The 21,335-nt window shown below is 47.9% G+C and overlaps 1 protein-coding gene across 1 annotated transcript in view; it reads right to left on the bottom strand.

The window, feature by feature from the left end:
- The window catches only part of ERBB2 (erb-b2 receptor tyrosine kinase 2), a 408,618-nt gene that overhangs the window by 108,723 nt on the left and 278,560 nt on the right, over window positions 1–21,335 (bottom strand). The window contains exons 6-8 of the mRNA XM_078645660.1: window positions 14,430–14,545; window positions 3,456–3,597; window positions 1,204–1,320 (exon numbers count right to left, since the gene is read on the bottom strand). Coding sequence (XP_078501786.1) covers window positions 1,204–1,320; window positions 3,456–3,597; window positions 14,430–14,545 — 375 coding nt within the window. The remainder of the gene's footprint in view (window positions 1–1,203; window positions 1,321–3,455; window positions 3,598–14,429; window positions 14,546–21,335) is intronic.

Below are 21,335 nucleotides of genomic sequence, written 5' to 3'. Positions count from 1 at the left end.
TTTTCATTCTTCTAAGGTGAATAAAATAAGCACCAAGTTGGGTAATGGTAGGACCCGTTAAATTGCTCCTAAAATGAACCAAAGGGATAATAATCAGCCAAAAGATTCAAGTAAATGTGTGTGTGTGCAGTTTCATACCTTTAAAAAAGTTTTTCACAAAGGTGTGTCCATTTCACGTAGGTGGGGCTTAAACTTCAGCTTTTTACTTTAAACAAAAGCAGCAAATTAATTTGCCATGGAAGTGTGTGCAATGCAGGGAGCAATATTGTGCAGGCCTACACTTATTCTCTGGCTTCTGCTTCAGGTGTGGCTAATATGCCAGATAGTGGCTGAGGCTTGAGTTGCTGTGTTCTCTTTTTTGGAGGATACATTTTGCAATTTCAGAGGTTTTTTCCATATAGTCACACATGAAAAAACATATGTCATGACTGGTCAAACCTATTCTCTTGTCATTCCTTCCTGGCTCCTCTAAACCCCCTCCCCCCTATTTGATCCATTCTCTAATATACAGCTACAGCATCCTGGAAATGTAGCTAAGTCCCTACTCCTCTGTACAGCATTTAGTTCAGGGCTCTACCCACAAGCAACTCACTTTGTAGCAATGATGATAGTTCGGCCTCATCCTACGAGCCCTATTTCTATGCGCGGCTCTTTCGTGCTAGCCCCACCACTATGTTTGACTCTCTCCCTGGTTCAGTGTCAATACCTGACCTCTCTATGCACACCTTTATACACGTTCAATCCCAAGCAAAAGCCCCAACACTTGACCACCATCCTCCTAGCCACTCCACTATGCTTTTTCCTCCACACTGATTCCCATCACTATACTTAAGCACATTCTCTTTGCTCTTCTACTTTGCTTCTGTTATTCCTTCAAACTCTACTGACCCACTCCTCAATTCTTGACACATCCTCTGGCCCAGAGCACCTAGACCCTCCCATCAAGTCTACTACCACTTGAATCCCTCTACCCAGTCGTGCTTGCCCAATTCCACCCGCCCTACCACTCTGCTTAACCCTCTCCACCCAGCGCTACTGCTGGGCAAATACCTCCCCTCCCAGGACTACTGCTATGCTGGACATGTGACACCCCTTATCCCCAGCAAAGCTAGCTTCCCTACTACATGCACACTATGGTTGATTTCTTCCTCCCTGACCTACTGCTATGGTTGAACCTCTTCTCTCAGCCCTGCTGGCACTGACCTTTTGGGCAGGACGTGCTGCACTTTTCACATTTCTGGATTCCGTTCTGCGTCACCTCCTGGGTGTTCTGAGGGCACACGAGTGTGCAAGACCCCACCTCAGTGGGCAGGTAATTATCTGTAGGAAGAGAAGCAGACCTTTAATCTCTGTCCCACCAGTGGCGTCAGAAGTCAAGCATCAGACAGGAAGCAAGGCACCAGCAACATCCCCCCAATATCACTCTAAAAGGTTAACTGTGACATCCTGCCTCTAAATGTTGTGTTCTGTATGCCCTGTATGTTTCCTGACCAGTAGCCTGGCATCCCTTGAACCCTGTGCTATGCTCGGACATGATTTGCTTGTTTCCACAGCAGAGTGTGATACTGGACTGTGGGTACGCATAAAGTTCCTCCGGCTATAGTTGACACCCTCTAGTCGCCAAACCAGCAAGTTAGTGGCAGCTGACTACCCGCTGGCAGTGGTTACTACCGCAAGGCATCCTTCAATTACAGAAACTTTCCCCTTCTTTACGTGTGCTGTGTAATTCTGCTTGTGTGTGGTGCAAATAGAGATCATGTTTTTTAGGAATGGTATCCAACCCGGGGATGCGTTGTGTGGCACACAAGTCCATGGTCAACTAATAAGGGCTGCATCTTGGTACCGCGTAGGGGTTTCACCTTTGTCTGGTCTCTAGCCTCTTCCTTCTGGCTAAGTGAATACAGAATAGTGGCTACAAAATCTGGGGTTGACCATATTTACCTCAGGTCTGCCCAGAAACAACTTCCCAAATCAGAATGGCTCAACTGTGTGGGGCCAAATTCAAATTCATAAGCCTCCGGTACCCATTCCCTTTGGCTTAATCTGACAGATGTCTGGAAAGAGGGGAGACCTCATTCAGTATGCCTGAAGAGTCTTGTAAAACACACTTTTAAAACAAGTTTTGTGCCTGGCCCTTTTCTCTATTGTGGAATCGACATGAGGGCATACCCTGTGGTAGAATGATGGTGGAAGGTATGACTGTTGGCCCTGGTTTCCCGCCCCTCCATAGCCAGTTTACCTGATTCACTTTGCACACCGAAATAGGTTTGCAACTGAGCTCAAAGAAGGTGTCTTACCCGGGCCAGGGTATCTCCTGTTGCAGTTTCCTCTTAAGCCGGGGGCCAGTCATAGGATCCTGAGGAGCCTTTACTGCCCTATGTGAGCAGGGGATCTCTGACCCTGCCAATAACATGGCCCAGATGGCTGAACTCTGCATAGTGAATGTCTAGAGAAGAAAGGGGGGTGTTGTGTGCAAGAAGTCCTTCAGTCACAGATTTCCTGATCTGAAGAGTCTCTATAAATGACTATATCATTGCAGGGTTGAGGACATACTGCGACCAACAAAGGTCTGCACCTGTTGGTGAGTTGGAGCTACTTGGCCCTGTAGGAGCCTGTATCAACCCCATGGGTTATTGGCTGACAATGGCTGCTCTGGTCTGAAACAAATTAAACCAACTCAGAATGTCCTACGGTTTTAGAGATATCGCTGGTTGAAGGTGCTGTATAACCCTAACCGTAAAAACTGTTTCCCAGTTGCCCTTGGGAATTAATGCATTCTCCAGATTCTATGGGTGTACCTACCTACCCTGGAGAATTCTATCCTCAACTAACCATTGCTTAGATAAAGGCCCGGTTAAGTTTTGGGACCTCAGGAGGAGCCAGCGTAGAACCTCAGCCAGATCCTAGCCTCAGTCGTTCACCTGTCGGGACTATGACTCCAGTTGGCGCTGTAACTAGTCTCTTCCTGACAGGTTCCCTTGTTGCCTGCCACCCATCACAGACTGCCTGATTGCTTTCTTACTGGGCATATGAACTCAGGAGAGAATGAAAAGAGTAGTGTCTATATGCCACAACAAAGAGAACTGTTCAGGTTTGAGAATTAGCCCTGCTGTCTGAGGTCTACATTCAAATGTTCCTCAACCTCACGGATCAATGTGCTATCTGTGACCTGAGCCTACGTGATCTGTGTAACTTGCATAGCGCTCTATTGTTCTATAAACGTTTCCCCACACACATACATGACCTGAGGCATCAGCTGGAGAGAGCTGTGAAAACTAAGCTTCACTCCTACCATGTGAAGCCTGAGTCTGTACAATATGTGTAACTTAAGGGATAGCTTTATAGTGAATTGCGTGAGCCAATAAGGTCTATGGCCAGAGCCTGTAAGGTGTGCTCTCTTCAGTAATGGATGTGTGCACCCCACATCCCCTCTCCCCATCTGGAGGAGCTCTTACATGGGCATTCGGTGACACAGCTGGCACCAAAGGAGTATCTGCCATTCTCGTTGAGCACAGATTCAAAGTTTTCTGGGTTGTAGGTCCTCAGGGGCGGGCAGTACTGCGTACACACACCGCTGTCGTTGACGTGCTGGCAAGCCTGGAAAAATAGAGACAAAATATGTTACAATCCTGAGCACCAATTAGTTGTTTGAAGGGGTTGTGACCTAGGTGATCTCTCTGATTGGATCCTACAAGTCAGAGAAGTGTTGAACCTTTTTGGGAGGACAGGGCTCAAAGCTGAGCGTCAGGATTGTCCCCCAAAAGATGAAGAACCCCCAACATTGTCTCCTTAAAATATGCAAAGTACTAACACTGCATTTAAACGAAGCAAGAAGTGTCAGCACCTTCCTTTAAAGAAGCTGAAGTGCCTATGTTGTCCCTTTGAAAGTTCAGCTGTCCCAGGACAGTTCCTTTAAAAGCTCAAAGGTGGATGTAGCATTAACAAGCATTTGCAATGCAATAGGTCTCGCATTTGTGAAAGCTAGAGCTTTTGGTGTTGAAAATGACAATGTTTTTTACTTTTTTATGCCGTGGAGTGATGATATTTGCTTAGCGCTATTGCAATTCGTATGGCCTTACGATGCAGGAGAACCTCAAAGTGGGAAATAGGTTATGAGGGAGGGGAGACAAGAGTAACTTGCTGGTTGGAAAAAAGTAACATCCTGTGGAGAAGTGTGGCTCAATGGTTAGAGCGGCAGACCCTGATGCAGAGGTCTGGCCCGGGACCAGGGTTCAATTCCCCGCCTCGGGGGGTCTTGGGCTCAAAAATTCCACGGACCTGATAATTCTCGCCTCGGTGCCTATTCCAATCATGGAGTCCCACTCTGCAACTCTGGGCAATAGCTTGCTTAATCTCCACAACGGCCCCCACAACGCTAAGGATGCCTGGCCTCCACCTTGGGGGTGCCCAGGAGTGGACACCTCACAGGGAAAGCCAGGATGGGTTCCACAGCGGCGGTATTCGTACAAGCGCCTTGAGACCCTTGCGGGTGAGTAGTGCGCTATACAAGTATCAATTCATTCATTCATTCATTCATTCATTCAAAATAGCAAACACGCATAGGAAATGGAAGATTAGGTAAAGCAGGTTTGACTGAAAAGTTAAGAATGGGACTACAGGGCTGGAAGAGACTTGTTTCAATGTCCATTGCTTGTATCCATACAAAACATAAGCAGTATGATTTAACAAGGGGAGGCAGAGACAGCACGGGCAGAGAGGTCGAAGGAATATGGAAATGACAGGCCAGAGAACAGAGGCAGGGAGACGGACGCATGTACAGAGGGCAAGAAGGCGCGCAAACACAGCACTTGAAACGAGCACTACAGGATCAGAGGAGAAAGTCAAAGTCAGGAGTGCGGTGAGATGCACCGACTGCTGTGAACGTGATGCAGAGACACTCTTAGCAAAGCATAGGCACGTAGACGAAATGCACAGAAACCGGATGAGAGAGATGGGCAAAGAGCGATATACACAGGCTGAGGGTTAGAATGCGTGGGTTGTGGGGGGAGTCAGTGAAAAACTAAGGAAGATTATTGATCGTAAATGGAATGGCCAGTGCAGAGGGACAGCGACACAGGTGGCAAGCAGTGATGACAAACGGGGAGGACAGGGGGCAGACCAAGACAGGCGCTTGATATAACAGAGGCAGCCAGACAGGTGGATCGGAAGTGGATGAAAGCTGACACAGAGTGACAGAGGCAGCCAATAACAGGAAAGAGTGGGTGAATAGAGAGCTTGAGAAGGGAACGAGCATGCAAGGTGGCAAAAGCAGGCTGCACATGTAGAGCACATTCATAAAAAATGGCAATCTTTAAGGTACGCGCAACATAATATTCCATAAGGCAGTGGGGTCAATAATTGCCCACAGGCATTGGCTTTTAGTGACAAGGAAGGGTTGTATTGCAATTTCTCGTATTGGGGGTGTGGACTACTTTCCAGAGAGAGGGGCGATGATTTATCTGTAGGAATCAACTCGATTATTAGTTTCAGAGGGCTCATCTGTCCTCGGAGGTGTAGTGGTGCATTCTAGTTGATGCACGTCACGTCATGACGTGACGTGCGGCGGCCATCTTAGAGATGCGCGCGCAGCTCCATTATGTGGGCGCGAGTCCGAGCGGAGCACAGCGCCGGCTCGGCGCTCTTCAGTTAGGTGTTAACAATATATATTAAAGAAGCGTTTTACCACCATCAGAGGCTCAGACAATTATTGGGCAGCAACCTTACAGTGGCGACGAGGTCGGGACGCGACCAGAACCCTCGGGGAAGACTCACGAAGCCAAGGCAGGCAGACCCGGGGGAAGGAACTGCAAGGAAGGAGCACAGCGAATGGTGACGCAGATAAGTGCATGTACTAAGAATATAAAACAGTGCAACTGAAGAGCGCGGCAGAGCCACAACACCAGACGGAGAAGTTAGTGAGGGGGTAGAGTGCACGCTATTCACAAGCCACAAGAAAGCGCGCCAAAACCCTGAAACCACGCTATTCACAAGATACAAGAAAGCGCGCCAAACCCGGAAAACGACCCCACCACACCAGAGACAGCGAGCTGGCAACCACAAAGCAGGAAGAGGGGGCTGACACCGAGAGTCCCCGAGTACAACACTATAAGGCAGAGACAGACGGCACCCCAGGCAGCCCCACTAGTAAGGAGGACAGAGCATCCACAGGCAAAGGAGAAAGGATGAGCACACCGGCGGGGTACGCCATAGCGCCGGTCCAGTTCCTACCAAAACCAGGGGAGCCATTGATGAAATGGGAGGACTGGCGTGAGTACATAGACAACTTTATAGGGGTGTTAGAGGATGAGAACGAAGAGGAATTCACCTCTAAAAGAAAGAAACGCATATTGCTACTAAATCTGGGACCGGAAGGACTCAGGATATACAAGAGCCTGGTGCCCAAACAAAGAGACAGCACAGATGATGATGTGTACGCCCATGCCCTCGACGACTTAAATGAGCATTACCGACCAACTGTATGTGTGTCAGTCGACAGATTCAATTTCCAGCAGAGGAAGCAAAGGTCGGGGGAGTCGATCGAGGAATATGTGGCAGCTCTGAAGAAACTAGCAACCACGTGCAGGTACAAAGAGTGGGAGGAGGAATTTATCAAAGACCAGATAGTGATGCACACCTCCAGCACAAACGTCCAAGACAAGCTATGGGCGAGCGGAGACACCACACTCAAGGACGTGATGGTTATCGTCAAGAGGGCAGAGCTGGCACGTAGGTGCGCCGACGCTACCAAGAAAGACACAGCACCTGGCGCCATGGTGAACAAAGTATACGAAGAGGGACCACGGAGAGACCAGAAATACAAGGGCCCGGAAAGGAGAAGCCACAGCAAGGGGCAAAGCAGCACTGGACAGCAGGGACGACAACCCAACAACGACACGAGAAAGACGTGCTACAGGTGCGGGAGTTGGTCGCATGAGGCACACGACAGGAGATGTCCTGCGTTCAGGGCTAAGTGCTTGCACTGTGGCATCATAGGCCATTATGAAAAGGTGTGCAGGAAGAAATTGTCGAAGAATACAGTGCGTTACGTCGACCAAGAAGAGGAGAATCAGGAGGAGAGCCAGGATGAAGAGGTCGTCACAGTCCTGTGCATTTATGATCAGATACTAAGCGTGGAAGGGAAGAGGACAACAAAACCCATACTGGAAATGAAGATGGGTGGTATAGCCGTCGAGGTGGTGGCGGATACCGGCTCACCCTTCACCATAGTACCAAGAGCGGTGTGGAACAACAAATTCAGACCCGTACTAGGACCAGAATTGGAGAAACTGGATATCCGACCAGTCACATATAATGGTGATCGTATCCCCATGGCAGGGTTCCGGCTCCTAGAGTTCGAGTTCAGAGGTCGTTCAGCGAGGTGCAAACTATACGTCTCAGAGAAGGGACCATCCGTACTGGGATGGTTGGACCAGGGCGACCTGGGAATAAAACTAGACCCAGGAGGAAAAGAACAAATCCTGCTCACCGAACCAGACACCTGGCCAGACTTGACGAGATGGAAGGAGAGTTATCCAAAGGTATTCGGAGGCACAGTGGGGAAACTGGAGAAATTCCAACACAAAATCATACTCAAGGAGGACGCCAGTCCGGTCGCCCACAAAGTAAGGAATGTGCCGATTGCCGTAAGGGAGGCCGTCCAAACAGAACTCCAAGACTTGGAAAAGAAAGGGATAATTGAGCCTATCACTTGTGCAGAATGGCTCGCACCGCTGGTGGTAGTCATGAAGCCGAATGGAAAGGTCAGGCTCTGCGTTGACCTGAGGGAGTTAAACAAGAACATTGTTGTGGAAAAATTCCCCCTCCCGAGAATAGAGGAAATGCTGGCAAGAACCAGAGGGGTCAAGTGGTACTCCACCATCGATTTGACCTCCGCTTACCACCAAATAGAATTACACCCAGACAGCAGGAAACTCACCTCATTCATCACCCCGTTTGGCTGCTACCAGTTCCGCCGCATGCCGTTCGGACTGGCCTCGGCAGCCGCCGTGTTCCAAAAACTAATGCACCAGTTGTTTAAAGACATAACGGGCATACAATACTTCCAGGACGACATCCTGGTGATGGGGCGAGACAGAACGGACCATGATCAGAAACTGGAGAAGGTACTGAAAACATTGGAAACCAAAGGCCTTACGGCTGAATGGGCGAAATGCCGACTGGGCCTGGAGTCGGTGACCTATTTGGGCCATGAGATTGGGGCCCAAGGCATCACGCCAAAGGCAGAAAACGTGAAGGCAATTGCTGAGGCTCCGCCACCCTCCAACAAAGAGGAGGTAAGGTCGTTTTTGGGCATGGCGGAGTACTACAGCAAATTTGTGGTACACTTCGCTTCCAAGACACACCATATGAGGATGCTGACCAGGGAGAACACCAGCTTCCAATGGACACCTGAGGCACAACGGGAGTTCGACACGATCAAACAGGACGTCACAGGAGCAGTACCTCTGAAAGGATATGACCCACAGGGCGTTACAGTACTCACGACTGATGCCAGCGATAAGGGGCTAGGTGCAGTCTTAATGCAAGATCGTGGACAGGGGCTGATGGAGACGATCAGTTTCGCATCCCGGACATTAACAGCCACGGAAAGCAAGTACAGTGTAATCGAGAAGGAGATGTTGGCTGTGGTGTGGGCCACATCGAGATTCCGGCAGTTCTTATGGGGGACTCGTTTCTTGCTCAGGACTGACCACAAACCCTTGGTGAAGGTTTTGACATCTTGTGGGCACGCCAATGCCACCCCCAGGATATCAAAAATGACATTGAAGCTGCTCGAGTTCCGGTATGACGTGGAGTATATTCCTGGGAGTCGGAATCGGGTGGCAGACTACCTGAGTAGGGCGGCAGCAATGGAGCCAGGCGAAGAGGATCCCACGAGCCACAGTGAGTTGGTGGCCCTAATAGAGGACCAGGAAAAGATTATCAGCCACCAGGAGTGGATGAATGAATATGAGGAGGACGAGGTCCTGAAAGAAGTGAAAACCAACATTGTCAAGGGCTGGCCGGACAAAAGACACGTGGCTGAACAGGTCAAGCCATACTATGAAGTGAGAGAGGAACTATCAGTAGGAGATAGAGGAGTGTTTGTATATAGAGGGGACAAAGTGATTCCCCCAAGGAACTTAATTAATAAACTACTGGACATGCTACATGAAGGTCACCTCGGCATTGGGAAGTTAAAATTAAGAGCGAAACAGAACTACTGGTGGCCTGGCATGGACATGAGAGCAGAGAGGCATGTCAGGGAGTGCCCCCAATGCCAAGGGGCCGACAAAACACTAAAACCTTTGCGTCCCGCACTAGGACAGTTTGAGATTCCACAGAACCCGTGGGAGGAACTATCCATTGACATATTAGGGCCCATCCTTGACGACCAAGGTACGCAGAAATATGTGTGTGTGCTCATGGATCGATACTCCAAATGGCCGGAGGTGAAGGTGGAGGAGACTATGGACACCGAGAACATCCTAAGATTCTTGTCAGACACGTTTGTGAGGGAGGGCATCCCCAAAGCCATCCTCAGTGACAATGGCCCCCAATTCACGTCCGACAGATGGAACCAATTCATGCAGAGGAATGGCATCACGAGCAGACACACAGCCATCTATCATCCGGCCGGAAATGGTCTGGTGGAACGTTTTAACAGGGTGGTGATGGGTGCTGTCCAAGCTGCAATCTCAAACAACAAGGACTGGGAGAAGGCCATAGAGAACATGGTATGGGCTTACAGAATAACCCCAACGGGTACCGGATACAGCCCGTTCCAGATCTTGAGAGGGCGCGAGCCGTTCACCCACGACAATCGGGTCTGGAAAGAGAAAGTTATCACTAGTGAGTGGTCTCCTGCGATTGTACGCGCCAACCTAGAAAGGGCGCAGTCTATATACACCAACTACTACAACAAAAGGAAAAGTGTGAAGGGATCAAGATTAGAGCAAGGAGAGTGGGTCAGAGTGAAGCTGGCCACGCTACAGAAGAAAGGTGACAGTAAATACAGCAGGCCCATGCAGGTCAAAGAAGTGTATGATCGGGCGGCCTTACTCAGTGATGGGAACGTATGGTCCCAAGACCGCATGGCCAAGTGTAACAAGGTCTTACGATGGAACCAGATGGGAAATGACTGGGAAGATGGAGATGAACAGGACACTGAGCCGGGACAAGAGGCTGAGGGGCAGCGAGAAGGTAGAGGTGCTGCAGATGGACTCACAGAGGAAGGAAGTGAAAGTGATCACCAAGGCACGGAGGGGGAGTCACGAAGGGAGATCTCCGACGGAGTGGCAGCTGGAAGGAGAGAGGAAAGTAATGAGGAGGTGCAAAACCGAGGTCTCCCGGAGAACACTGCCAGAGTGACCCGGAGTGGTAGAACTGTGACAAGGCCCTCCAGGTATCGCGATTTCGAAATGGACAGTGAACTGTAAGTGACTTTATTGTTGTATGAAAAAGGGGAGATATGTAGTGGTGCATTCTAGTTGATGCACGTCACGTCATGACGTGACGTGCGGCGGCCATCTTAGAGATGCGCGCGCAGCTCCATTATGTGGGCGCGAGTCCGAGCGGAGCACAGCGCCGGCTCGGCGCTCTTCAGTTAGGTGTTAACAATATATATTAAAGAAGCGTTTTACCACCATCAGAGGCTCAGACTATTATTGGGCAGCAACCTTACAGGAGGGTGGGACTTGCAGCTGTGTAATGAAGCTCTTGTTCTAGGGGGACTGGGTGACATGATGGGGCTTGTAATGCATTCTCTGTCAACAAACACCCTACTGTACTTGTGAAATGTATGCCCACTTCAAAGCCCTGTTCAGGCGCTTTTTGTGTTAAAAAACACAATTTTATTTTCCCATGAGAGTGGTATTTCTAGCTGTGCACCAATATTTGGCTTCGAATGAGCATTGAAAGGAAGTTCGACACCATTTCGCGTGCTCTTTTGAATGTGTTTCTATACATTTTTAAGACGCAGAAGCGCCGAAAAGGGGCTGCTGCTCAAATACCGCTCTGGTTCAGAGGTTTACGTTTTACAAATGGAAATCAAAAGCCTTCCGGCCGATGATTAGCTATTTTCTGTCTTTGATGCCTTAATTACCCAAGCTACAGCGATGAAAAGGAAAGAAATGAAAGAAACATGGGAATGAAATCATAACTGGGTTTTTTTTCGTTTTCTGTTGCTGAAGGGTGACTACCTAATTATGGAAAACAACCAGTTGTCTCCTGAAACCTCACTGACTCTTCAATGTTCAGTGAATATTGAATATTAAACATGGTGCTCAACGGTCCAGTCATGTACAAGATACACGTCTACGTAGACTGCGGGAGCTCTCACAGGTACCAGCTACTTTGGACAGGGTTCTTCTCCAGAGACAATGGGCATCGCCTAAAGTTACGTCAGTGTGCACCACCTACCAAAGGGGGTGAAGGAGTGTGTGTCAGGCAAATGTCTTGTGCAATATTGTGACAACACTTATAGCGCTTCATTACCCTGACAAAGCGCTGAAGCTCATTAGCAGATGGGTAGCTCACAATGCCCATATATAGTGCTTCTTTCTCTGGCAAGGCCCTGAAACTCATTAGTTTTCTGCACCAAACACTATTCAATTGTACGGGCAGCAAGGCCTGCAGGGTCGGCAAATTTGGGTATCACTTGAAACCAAGAGGAGGACTATTTCATGCCAGCATCCAAGCAAAGGGGCAGCTCCACTAACCACCTTGTTAAGGGAGGCTGGGCACTGCTCGTGCCAAAAACAGAACTACACTGCAATTATAAATCTAATCATTTGCAGTTAAACAACATGTCCAGCTGGCTCACTCCCTCCTTGGCTCCATATCCGATCCTAACAAAAGGACTGGCTAAGAAAATAATGTTTAGTGCCTCTTATCTCTCCTGGTCTAGCTCAGGTAGGACAAGCTGGACGTGACTTGTATTAATTAATTAATTTATTTATTAACAGTTTTCTATAGCACGGACATGACCCATGGGTATCAGAGCGCTTAACATCATAAGGTATAGGTTACAGATAGATTGTACATATAGCGTTGAGCTTGAGATGAGCTTGAGATGAATGTCTAACGTCCATGACAAGTCTTCAGTTGTGCAAAGCTTGATTATGGGAGGAACTTGCTCATAAAAAAGTTCTTAATTTCTTTCTTGAATGTTGTTGTGTTTCTAATTTTTCTAATGTTTGCAGGATGTTTGCAGCAGGGATAAAGGCTCTACTGGTACCCAGCACGTGACAGCCACTGGCTGGTTATTGCCTGCGGGGTTATGGTTTCAGATGCTAATACCTGCACTGGAACAACAATCAAAACAATCAATTGAAGAGAGCCTTTCAAGCGAGCAAAGAAACATTACAGAAACTCGAATGAGACGGAGAGAAATTGGAATGTTTGCTTGCAGGCAGCTGCAAACGACAGATGGCCCAGGTCCCTGCACCATGAAGCTATGTCACCAGGAACGCTTCAAAAGAAATGCAAAAGGGATTAGGCGGGTGGCAGCGGCTGATAGCAGGGGCACGCAGAGCGAGCACTACAATCAAATCTGGGGACAGCAGCCCTGATCAAGAAGGGTCCATGGGAGGCCAACGTGCACATTCTGGGGCCCGAGGGCTATTTTTTTGCATTTCATTACCGAAAATTAATGATTAAAAAAGTGTTGGACAGAGTCTTGGAATTCAGAAATGAATTCAAAGGAGTATATGCAGGAAAAATAAAATCAAAATTATATAGTGCTTCTTTCTCTGACAAGGTGCTGAAACTCATTAGTTTTCTGCACCAAAAACAGTATTCAATTGTACGGATGGCTTGCTAGAGCCACGTTCAAAGCACCCGCCTTGGAACGTTGAATAAATCCGGCGCCGCACTGAGTATGTTGAAAAAAAAATTCAAGTAATATTGTGCGAAGCTTGTGAAAGTTTAATTAAATTAAATAAATATAACATCCCGGGAAGCCTGTGCTCTGAGAAGCCCCTCCATGTTTTAACTAGTAATGATAATAATCAGCTGTTGAAATGTTTAACACAGAGGAGCGGGGTCTAGGGAGCGTGGCAGCGACGCGAACGTGCGCTGCTGTGCGTGCTAGACACCGGTGGGATTGGGCGGAGCAAAGGCGGGACATGCGCCCGCCTTTGCCCAATCGCATGCCTTTTAAAAAAACACGTGAAAGCCAATGCCTGCCAGCGAAAGTCTGATCACACGCACAAGCGTGTGGTCAGTTTTCAAAACCCCCTTACAAGAGGTCTCGTGCTGCGCACTGCAACGCAGGCGCGAGACCTAATAATGTTGGCATGCAGGAGTGGAATTGAATAATACGAAGGGACAAAGAAAAATAATTACACTATCTAGTTTTGATAGGTAGGTTTAAATTAATGTGTGCCTGGCAGTCTACACACATTTCTCTGTATCGCGGTTGATAATAAATACAATGCAATACAAGGCTAACGATAGTGCAAGGATAACAATAAGGAACTTAACAGAGGCAAAGTCAATGGAATTTCCATTTAAACTTTGAAAGCAAATTACAGAAGGCGAATTCGAAATAGTTAAAAGTTTGGCAAAAATATGAAAAATGTATGCGGGCTAAACAAATACAAAAAATTCAAGCACCGGTTGCTGCTGCTAGTCACAAGTGCGGTACAAAAGGGGGTGGTGATGGACGGAGCATCTGAACCAATCAAACACTCACACCCAGTCAACAGATCTGGGTTTAATCCATCACCGTTCTTTAGCCCACTCTGCCACCCCAGTTCAGACATGGCCATATGCAAATCAGTCTGACCCTCTGCCTCATCGGAACGGTCCAGCCCGAACTGCCCAGCCATGCCTTCCCTGGACACGTGGTCCTGCTCGCCTCCTATGCAAGAGTCAATAATGTTTGTAAGGCTCATCTCTAGTTTTCATGAGGTATTTTTCAAGTTAATAGTATTGTTGCCTGTTCAGAGAATTATAGTGTCATGGTGGTTAATACTGGGGATGAGGGACTCCAATTCCATATTCTTTTATATTGTTGTCACTGCTACCATATCAAACAATTTAGTAATTACAGGTAGTAATGCTCAGCTGGGATGGTAAAAGAAGGGTTGTCTTTCTCTCTCAGACCGTTGATAGAAGTGTGTGGTCTTGGCATGTCATCCATTGTCTTCAGAGTAAAGTTAATGGTACAAGGCTAGGAGTTGCTATCGTAGTTTTTCTCTTCTATGGTATACATTAACTCAATATTCCAAACCTAGACTGAATGGAGTACTACCACATTTTACTTGTTGTAAGCTATTACTCTCTGAGTTGACAGGTAGCAAGTGATTTAAAGGGGTGGAGTTTCTCAGCTCCTTGGGATACTACAGCCTAAGTTGGACATGAGAATAAAACAAAGGACTTGTGACTAGGACAGAACATGGCAAAATTTCTTTTCATGGGCTTACCAAGCAGTCTGAGTTCTTGGGTCCCGTGCAGCCAGCTGCACACTGTTCGTGGCAGCAGTGCGTGGATAACTTGCCCTTGCACCTCGCACATCCACTGGCACAGATGGTCTGGGTCACTGTAAGGAGAGATACAAAGGGATGACAGAAATTAGAGATAAACCGAAAGGGGGAGAAAGAGCAGGAGGAAACACAGAGCAGGCATGAGCCTGAGAACACAAAGCAAACACAAAACTAAGGCCAATCGTGTCACACCAACCATCTCCTTATAGGAGATAACATTTTTCAGTCTCCATTTATGTTTTTATAAATGCAGTCTATTTAAATAGGCATCCTACTTTACATACGATTGAATACACCTCTATAAGATAGAATTTAAACTCAAAAATAGAGACATTATGACCCTATGCTAAGGTTGTAGTAAAGTAAAAACAAACAAAAGACGGTTAAGCTGTTAACCTTTGGCCTAACGGCTAAGGCGCTCGACCTCGGACCTGGGGATCTGGGTTCGAGTCTCGGTAACGACGCCAAAAACCTCCTGTGATTCTGGGCAAATCACTTAATCTCCCCGTGCCTAAAATGAAAGTGTGTCCTCATGTAACGTAACTGGTACTATGTAAAGCGCTCTGATACCAGATTCGGTTCGGGTCTAGTTCGCGCTATATAAAACTCTGCAAAAAAAAAATACAAAAAAAAATAACCTTTGGAGGTTTGAGCGACTTTAGGCTGTTTTAGATCTTGGCGGATCTGGTGCAGCCATCATGTTTTTGACGGTTTCACTGCCCGCTTACTTGGTGGGCTGCTCGCTCGATTTAGATGTTGGCGAGTCCATGGACGAAAGACCGTTCGAGTGCCGCCCGCCGACTCCACCAGGATTACCCTTCGGCATCGATGGCGCCATAGGCAAAAGCGACTGTCGCAGGGAATTCAGCCAGGCTTATCGCCGGCCTAATCACAATGTACCTTTCCATTGGGACAACTGAGGCAGGGATACCTCCATAATTAAGTTGGTGGATTCGAAGGAAATGAGATACAAACTTACCTTGTTTTCTGTTTCTCACTTCCGTTTCCACCTTGCTCACCATTGTCCCTGTCCGTCCTTTGCTGCTACAACTTGAGCATGACGCTAATCAACCTCATTGTTACCAGGATCAAAGATACGTTTTTTATACATCTAACTATGAATTGTGTGTTAACGTTTCCTTTAGCCTCGTGTATTTTTACATTGCCCTGACATGCAATTTTATTCTTGAAAACAGACGGTAAAAAGTATGTCAATGCGAACAACAATTCAGCCAGCGCACATCTATATACGGCGGACGGGACTCCATCAACTTGACGGAGTACTTGTAACCGCCATCACGGATGGACGAAAGGAGTCCCGCCACAATCTAAATCTGGCCCAGCATCTTTAGAGTATCCCACTTAAGGATAGAATTGGACATTTATGAATTCAGAGAGAATACAAACAATAGATAACTATTTCTACATAGAAGTAACTTTTCCTTTTCCATTATGGAGCTGTAGCTTAACTTTTTATAAAGCATAATAGGACAGTAAGTTTAAACCATGCATTGATTGGGGGGGTCAGAAATTAATGTAAAAAGAGATGCGAACAAATTGCGCAGATAGACCTGACCCACCAATGTATCTATCCTGGAATCGGGATCCAAACAAAAGTACTTTATTGTTCACTGATCTCTGGGTAGATTTGTGATACAAACTATTCTGATACCAGCAGGAATGTTTGGCTTGTGGCTTATTTGGCTTGTGCTTTCATTCACAGCACAAAGGGCCTGGGTGTAAATGGCAGGGGTGTAAATGGCAGTAGGGGACTCAAATATCTAATTATCCATACGGCTGTGGAACAATTCATGGTTGGTTAGACATTGAAGGCACAGTGGTTATAAGTTCTAACTTCTGGAAGTATAATAAGAAAAAGACCTGCCTCCCTGTCTAGATGAGAATAATTACTGGAGACAGGCAGGGATGTACTTCTTAAAATTAGATTTCTTATCATGTTTTCTTTCCACTGGCCTTAAAAACAACTGAGTCCTGAAGGTGTGCATAGTTTGTTACAGAAGACAAGAACCCAAATAAATGAGCAGTCTTGCTTACATTTTTAGAAACAATGCCTCAAATATTACCAGAACAGGAAAAGTCACCTCATGAAGGCCAAATAAATCATCTATGGGAGAAATCCAGTAAAGTACAGTATTCGGGGTTCAAGGGGAACCGGCATCTTTTTTGAGGATGCAGATTCTCATTACTACAGCGTTCGTATCTGAATCAAGATTCTCGAAGCCTGTCCTCTCCGGTAGCGCCTTGCCTAAATGATACTATTCTGAGCCTTTTCGCCCATGGGCGTGCATGAAATTGCTCATGGATGCTCTTGAGAAAAGACACTCCTCGCTATGGTGTTCTTTTCTTAAATGTTTCTCATCTGCATATACTTCAGAAGTTCTTTGTTTTCATGACCTCTTCCATCTCTAACTCAACCTGTCACCCATTGGAGTTGTGGAGAGAACACTGTGCATATGAACAAAAAGCTCAGCATCTGCCTTCTCAGGTGCTTGCTGCGCTTCTGTGATGCTCAGCATATGGAAGCTCTGATTGCATGGGATAATCATCTGTCGATAAAACTAGAAGAAACACCAAAGCAGAGGGCTCCACAGACTCTGGAGAGGTGCAAAGATTCGTATTTCTACAATCTGATATTCGACGACGGGTTATGAACCCTCAATGTAGACAGTATTGATGGTGATTCCATGAGGCATACTTAGCACCTCAACTTCAAGATAGATTTCATTGATGACTACTGCCTAGAAATTGAATGATGTGCTACTGATATTCTTGAGTATCTTAAAGTTGAGTGCCTCAACTATGGACGGCAGTATCTGTAGTGTGGAGGTTAGTCAGATGTTGTCGCAGCAAGAGCAGATGCAGAGGTACCGTTATTCCTTGCCCTATTGAAAAGTGGATCCAAGAGTAGATTTACTTATCTCCCCAGGCCTAGCACAGACACAAATAACGTTTCAGCTCATGATCCCCTGTAGGGCATTTTTTTAGTATATTTAACATTTTGTAATAGCGTGAGAACCTGCAAGGCTGTAAGGAATGGGATGCAGTGAGTTACTAACATTGCAGAAAGAAATTGGGAGCAGCGTCATGAAAGAATACAGGCAGTACAATGAAAGAGACAGATCGGACTACAGTTCCCAGGGGCAGAAGAAAAGGGTTTACGTTTGGTAGAAGGTGGTGGAGAATTAGGAGCAACATCTAGACTGCTAATCTGTTCATGTACCCTCTTCAAGGATAACCCACCACTTCTGGAGCACTTTAGGTAGCTAAAGTATTTAAGGTCAGCATAGCCTGAAGAAGCTGCCTGGCAGCTTTGCGATTAGTTGTATGGCTTCCCAATTTGATCAGTTCAGCACTGTTACCGCTTTTCTTGGGTTTCCTCCTTCATGGTTTCCTTGTATTTAGTGGAGCTAGGCAGGGTCACTGCATCCTGCTTGTCTTATTTCCTTACCTCTACAGATTATTGGCTCAACTGGAGTTCTATGCTTTCATGCCTATATACTGGTCACTATGGGGCAAATTAAGCCACTATAATAGCTGGGAAAAGCGAACAAATATATGCAATTTATAAGAGCCAAATGTGTGCGACATAAAAATATTTCATAACTGCTAGATTTGCTCATATAGTGGGACAAGAGACCAACATCTCAATCTCCTCTGTGCTGAATCTTTCACACTAGTTTGCTCTACTGGATTAAATGACACTCTACTTGTAATGTCTTGTAAGTACACAAAGTAAAGATAAAAATAGACAAAGTGGGTGGGTGTCACCTAGAAGTCCAACATGGCGAACGCGCTCTAGGTGAGCTCTGTTAGCCCATGCGTCAAAAGCCTGCCAGATGACTCTCATCATGACCCTCTGTTGCCTCCCATTGATCCACATACCTGCTGGGACCCTCGGTTTTGAAGTGGAGTGGCAACGGAGTGCGGAGGCACCGAAGGATGGTCCTGAGGCCTGCTTGGTGTATTGCCTGAGGCAGGGAGTGGCATGGCAGCTGTGAGACCTGCTGGTGCAGAGCTGCTCTAGACGCCTTGCTTGTGGGGATCTGTCTGCCGACCTTGTGCGGACAGAGTTGTGGTGCAGCCAGACCGAGGCCGCAGAGTGATGGGTGATCCCCAGGGCCAGACATAAAGGGACCACGGCTGGAGCCTGTCTACAGTATTGCCCTGGGGCGGCCTGGGGTGACAACTGTGCTGGTTGCGAGTGGGGGCGGAGCGGGAAAAGGCTGACCAGCTGCCGATCTGGTGGCCCACCTTGCCTACCGCTGGGCTTTGAGGACCACATAAAGGCTGAGAAAGCCAGAGAGGGGGAGAGAAGTGGCGGTGAGCTGCTGTGGCGCCCGTGGTGTCCCTGTGGCCTGCCGGGCGTAGGGCCTGCAATTTCCTTCGATTTGGTGGACAAGTTGGGCCACGGTGGCAGTGGGGACAAAGCGGAGGCAGGTCTGACCTGAACACTTGGCCCGCGATTCCCTGCTTATCTGCCTGGCCAGGAGCCCTCATGCGGCTGGTCCCGAGGCAGTGCACAGCTGTGGCAGAAAACTCAGCTGAGACCCCAGGACAGGGGCGACAAGGCTGCAGCTGTTGGTTGAGTGGGGATGATGCATCGTGGTGGCCCAAACTGACCTGGAAATGGACAGTGCAGAGTGCCAGTAGTGGTGGTGTACCCCTGAGTGGCCCTGCTTCAGCTCCTATTCTTCCTGAGACGCCAAGTATATGGCACTGGGCTGCTGCTGGGCCTTGCTGGCCCCCTGCTGCTGAAGAGGAGGGGTTGACCCCCTGCCAACATCGATCAGACCCTGGGTGGGGGTGTACTCCTACCCGCGAAGATGGTCATGCTAGGCCCCGGTAGCAGCTTGTGGGCAGTGGGACCCCGGCCTATACCTTGTGTGACAGGGCTGTAGCTCTTTCTCCTCCTCCCCACCTTACATCCATGAGAAAACTGGGTCGTCCCGCCCTGGGCTTGGGACCCAGACGCCGCCTGCGATACCTGCATATATCCTGTTCTTCCAACCACATGGTTTTTAGTGACGCAACTCAGCTACTGCCTGGCGAGGCTCTGGAGACCCCGGGCTGCAACCCCCTCACAATGACACGTGACAAACCAGCCAGTTCTGCCTCTAAACAGAGCACGATGGACCTCTACACAGGGGCCCGAGCCCCGGCCATGGCCCCCCCCGGGGCTAAGCCTTGGCCTGTTATGGCCAGGATCCTTAACTTTCATGATCGAGATAATATACTTAGACAGGCCAGACTTCAAGAATCTCTCTCCTTTGAGTCCCAGCGTATTATGATATTTTGGGACTATATCAGGCTGGTTCAGCAGTGACATCACAAGATCTCAAGATTTCCTACACGCTCCTGTTCCGGGCCCGCCTGTTAGTTGTCTATAACTCGAGCACACTCTTCTTTGACACCCCTGAAAAAGTTTTTGCCTGGACGGACGAAGAGATACGTGTGAAGCCCCATCAGCCGCCCGTCTCGGACTCCTCTTCTAGTGACCTGATCCGGTGAAAGTCCAAGCCTAAAGAGAAGCACCGCCATAGATTGAGGTTGTCGTAGCAATCCAGAGCCCACATCGAAGATTGGACGGAGGCCCCACAAGTTTGAAACACAAAACCTGCATCATACTGTCATGTCTCTGGCTGCACGGTCGTAAGCAAGACACATTTTTCTGCCCGAACATTTAGTATGCTGGCATCACTGATGGGCGATGCATCTGGAGAGATGCACCCCTCCAGAGAGACTCTATGTTAATAGGGTGGTTCTTGGGGATCCATTAGATGGACCTCGTCTACAGCCTTTGTTGGGTTTGGGGCAGTGTTCCCTCCACGATAGACAGAACAGTTTTGAGGCATTGGGGTGGGATGGGGGGGTGGCTGGGAAGATTTCGTTGTTATTTGTGTTATATTCCTATTGTGCGATTTAGGTGCTCCCCATGCACAGACTGAGCGCATGACTTGTCCCTTAGGTGCCAACCACCCGCCTAGATGACTGCAATAGATGCCAGTACTCTACGGGATAGGCTTCAAATTACCAGCTGGAATGTTCGGTGGGTCCTGGACAAAGTGAAATGGCGGGCGTTGCTCCGGCAGGCTAAGCGTTTAGGGGCAGATATACTGCCGTTACAAGAAACACATCTCCTGGGCTCTAAAACTCAGTTAATAATTCATCCACCGCCATGCAAGGCATCATAATAACTGCCGCGCCCATAATGCCATAGCTGCAGTGGATCGCCTGGGTCACAAGGCAGTCCTGTTACTAGCCGATATCGACAAGGCCTTCTACTCAGTCAGCTGGACCAATTAAACAAGACTCCCTTGAGATTTTCTTGATTGGATACACAGAGAATGGAGGATATATGAGCACACTGCTTGGAATGCTATCATTTTTTGGATTAATAATTCGCTCATTATGTATAGATTGTAATGATTGGACAGAGGCCCTGAAGTTTCCGAGAGGCACTGCTATCTCCTCACGCTTTGGTCTTATTCAATTTTAATACCTCCACCATGCATACTACCCTCTGTACAGGCTTTGGAGAATTGGACTAGTGGCTTCTTCCACCTGCCTATGATGTGGCAACAGTGAAGGCACCTTTCTCCACACAGTATGGTCCTGCAGCGCACTTGCTAGGTTCTGGCGGGGGTCATGACATGCATGACTGAGGTTGAGGGCACCAGGTACAAATGCCAGCGTTTGTTTCTTGGCCTTACCCTGGCTAACATGGACAGCGCTAGGTTCTGGAAGGCTGATTCGCCTCCCCTACTGGGCGTATGGAAGCAGGATATGGACTTTTGTATAGGCTTAGAGATCCCAATATTCAAAGCA

The sequence above is a fragment of the Lissotriton helveticus genome, chromosome 5_1 (genome assembly GCF_964261635.1).
Source record: "Lissotriton helveticus chromosome 5_1, aLisHel1.1, whole genome shotgun sequence".
NCBI lineage: Eukaryota > Metazoa > Chordata > Amphibia > Caudata > Salamandridae > Lissotriton > Lissotriton helveticus.
The sequence above is the reverse complement of the archived record's forward strand: the minus strand, read 5'-3'. Positions and strand labels throughout refer to the sequence as shown.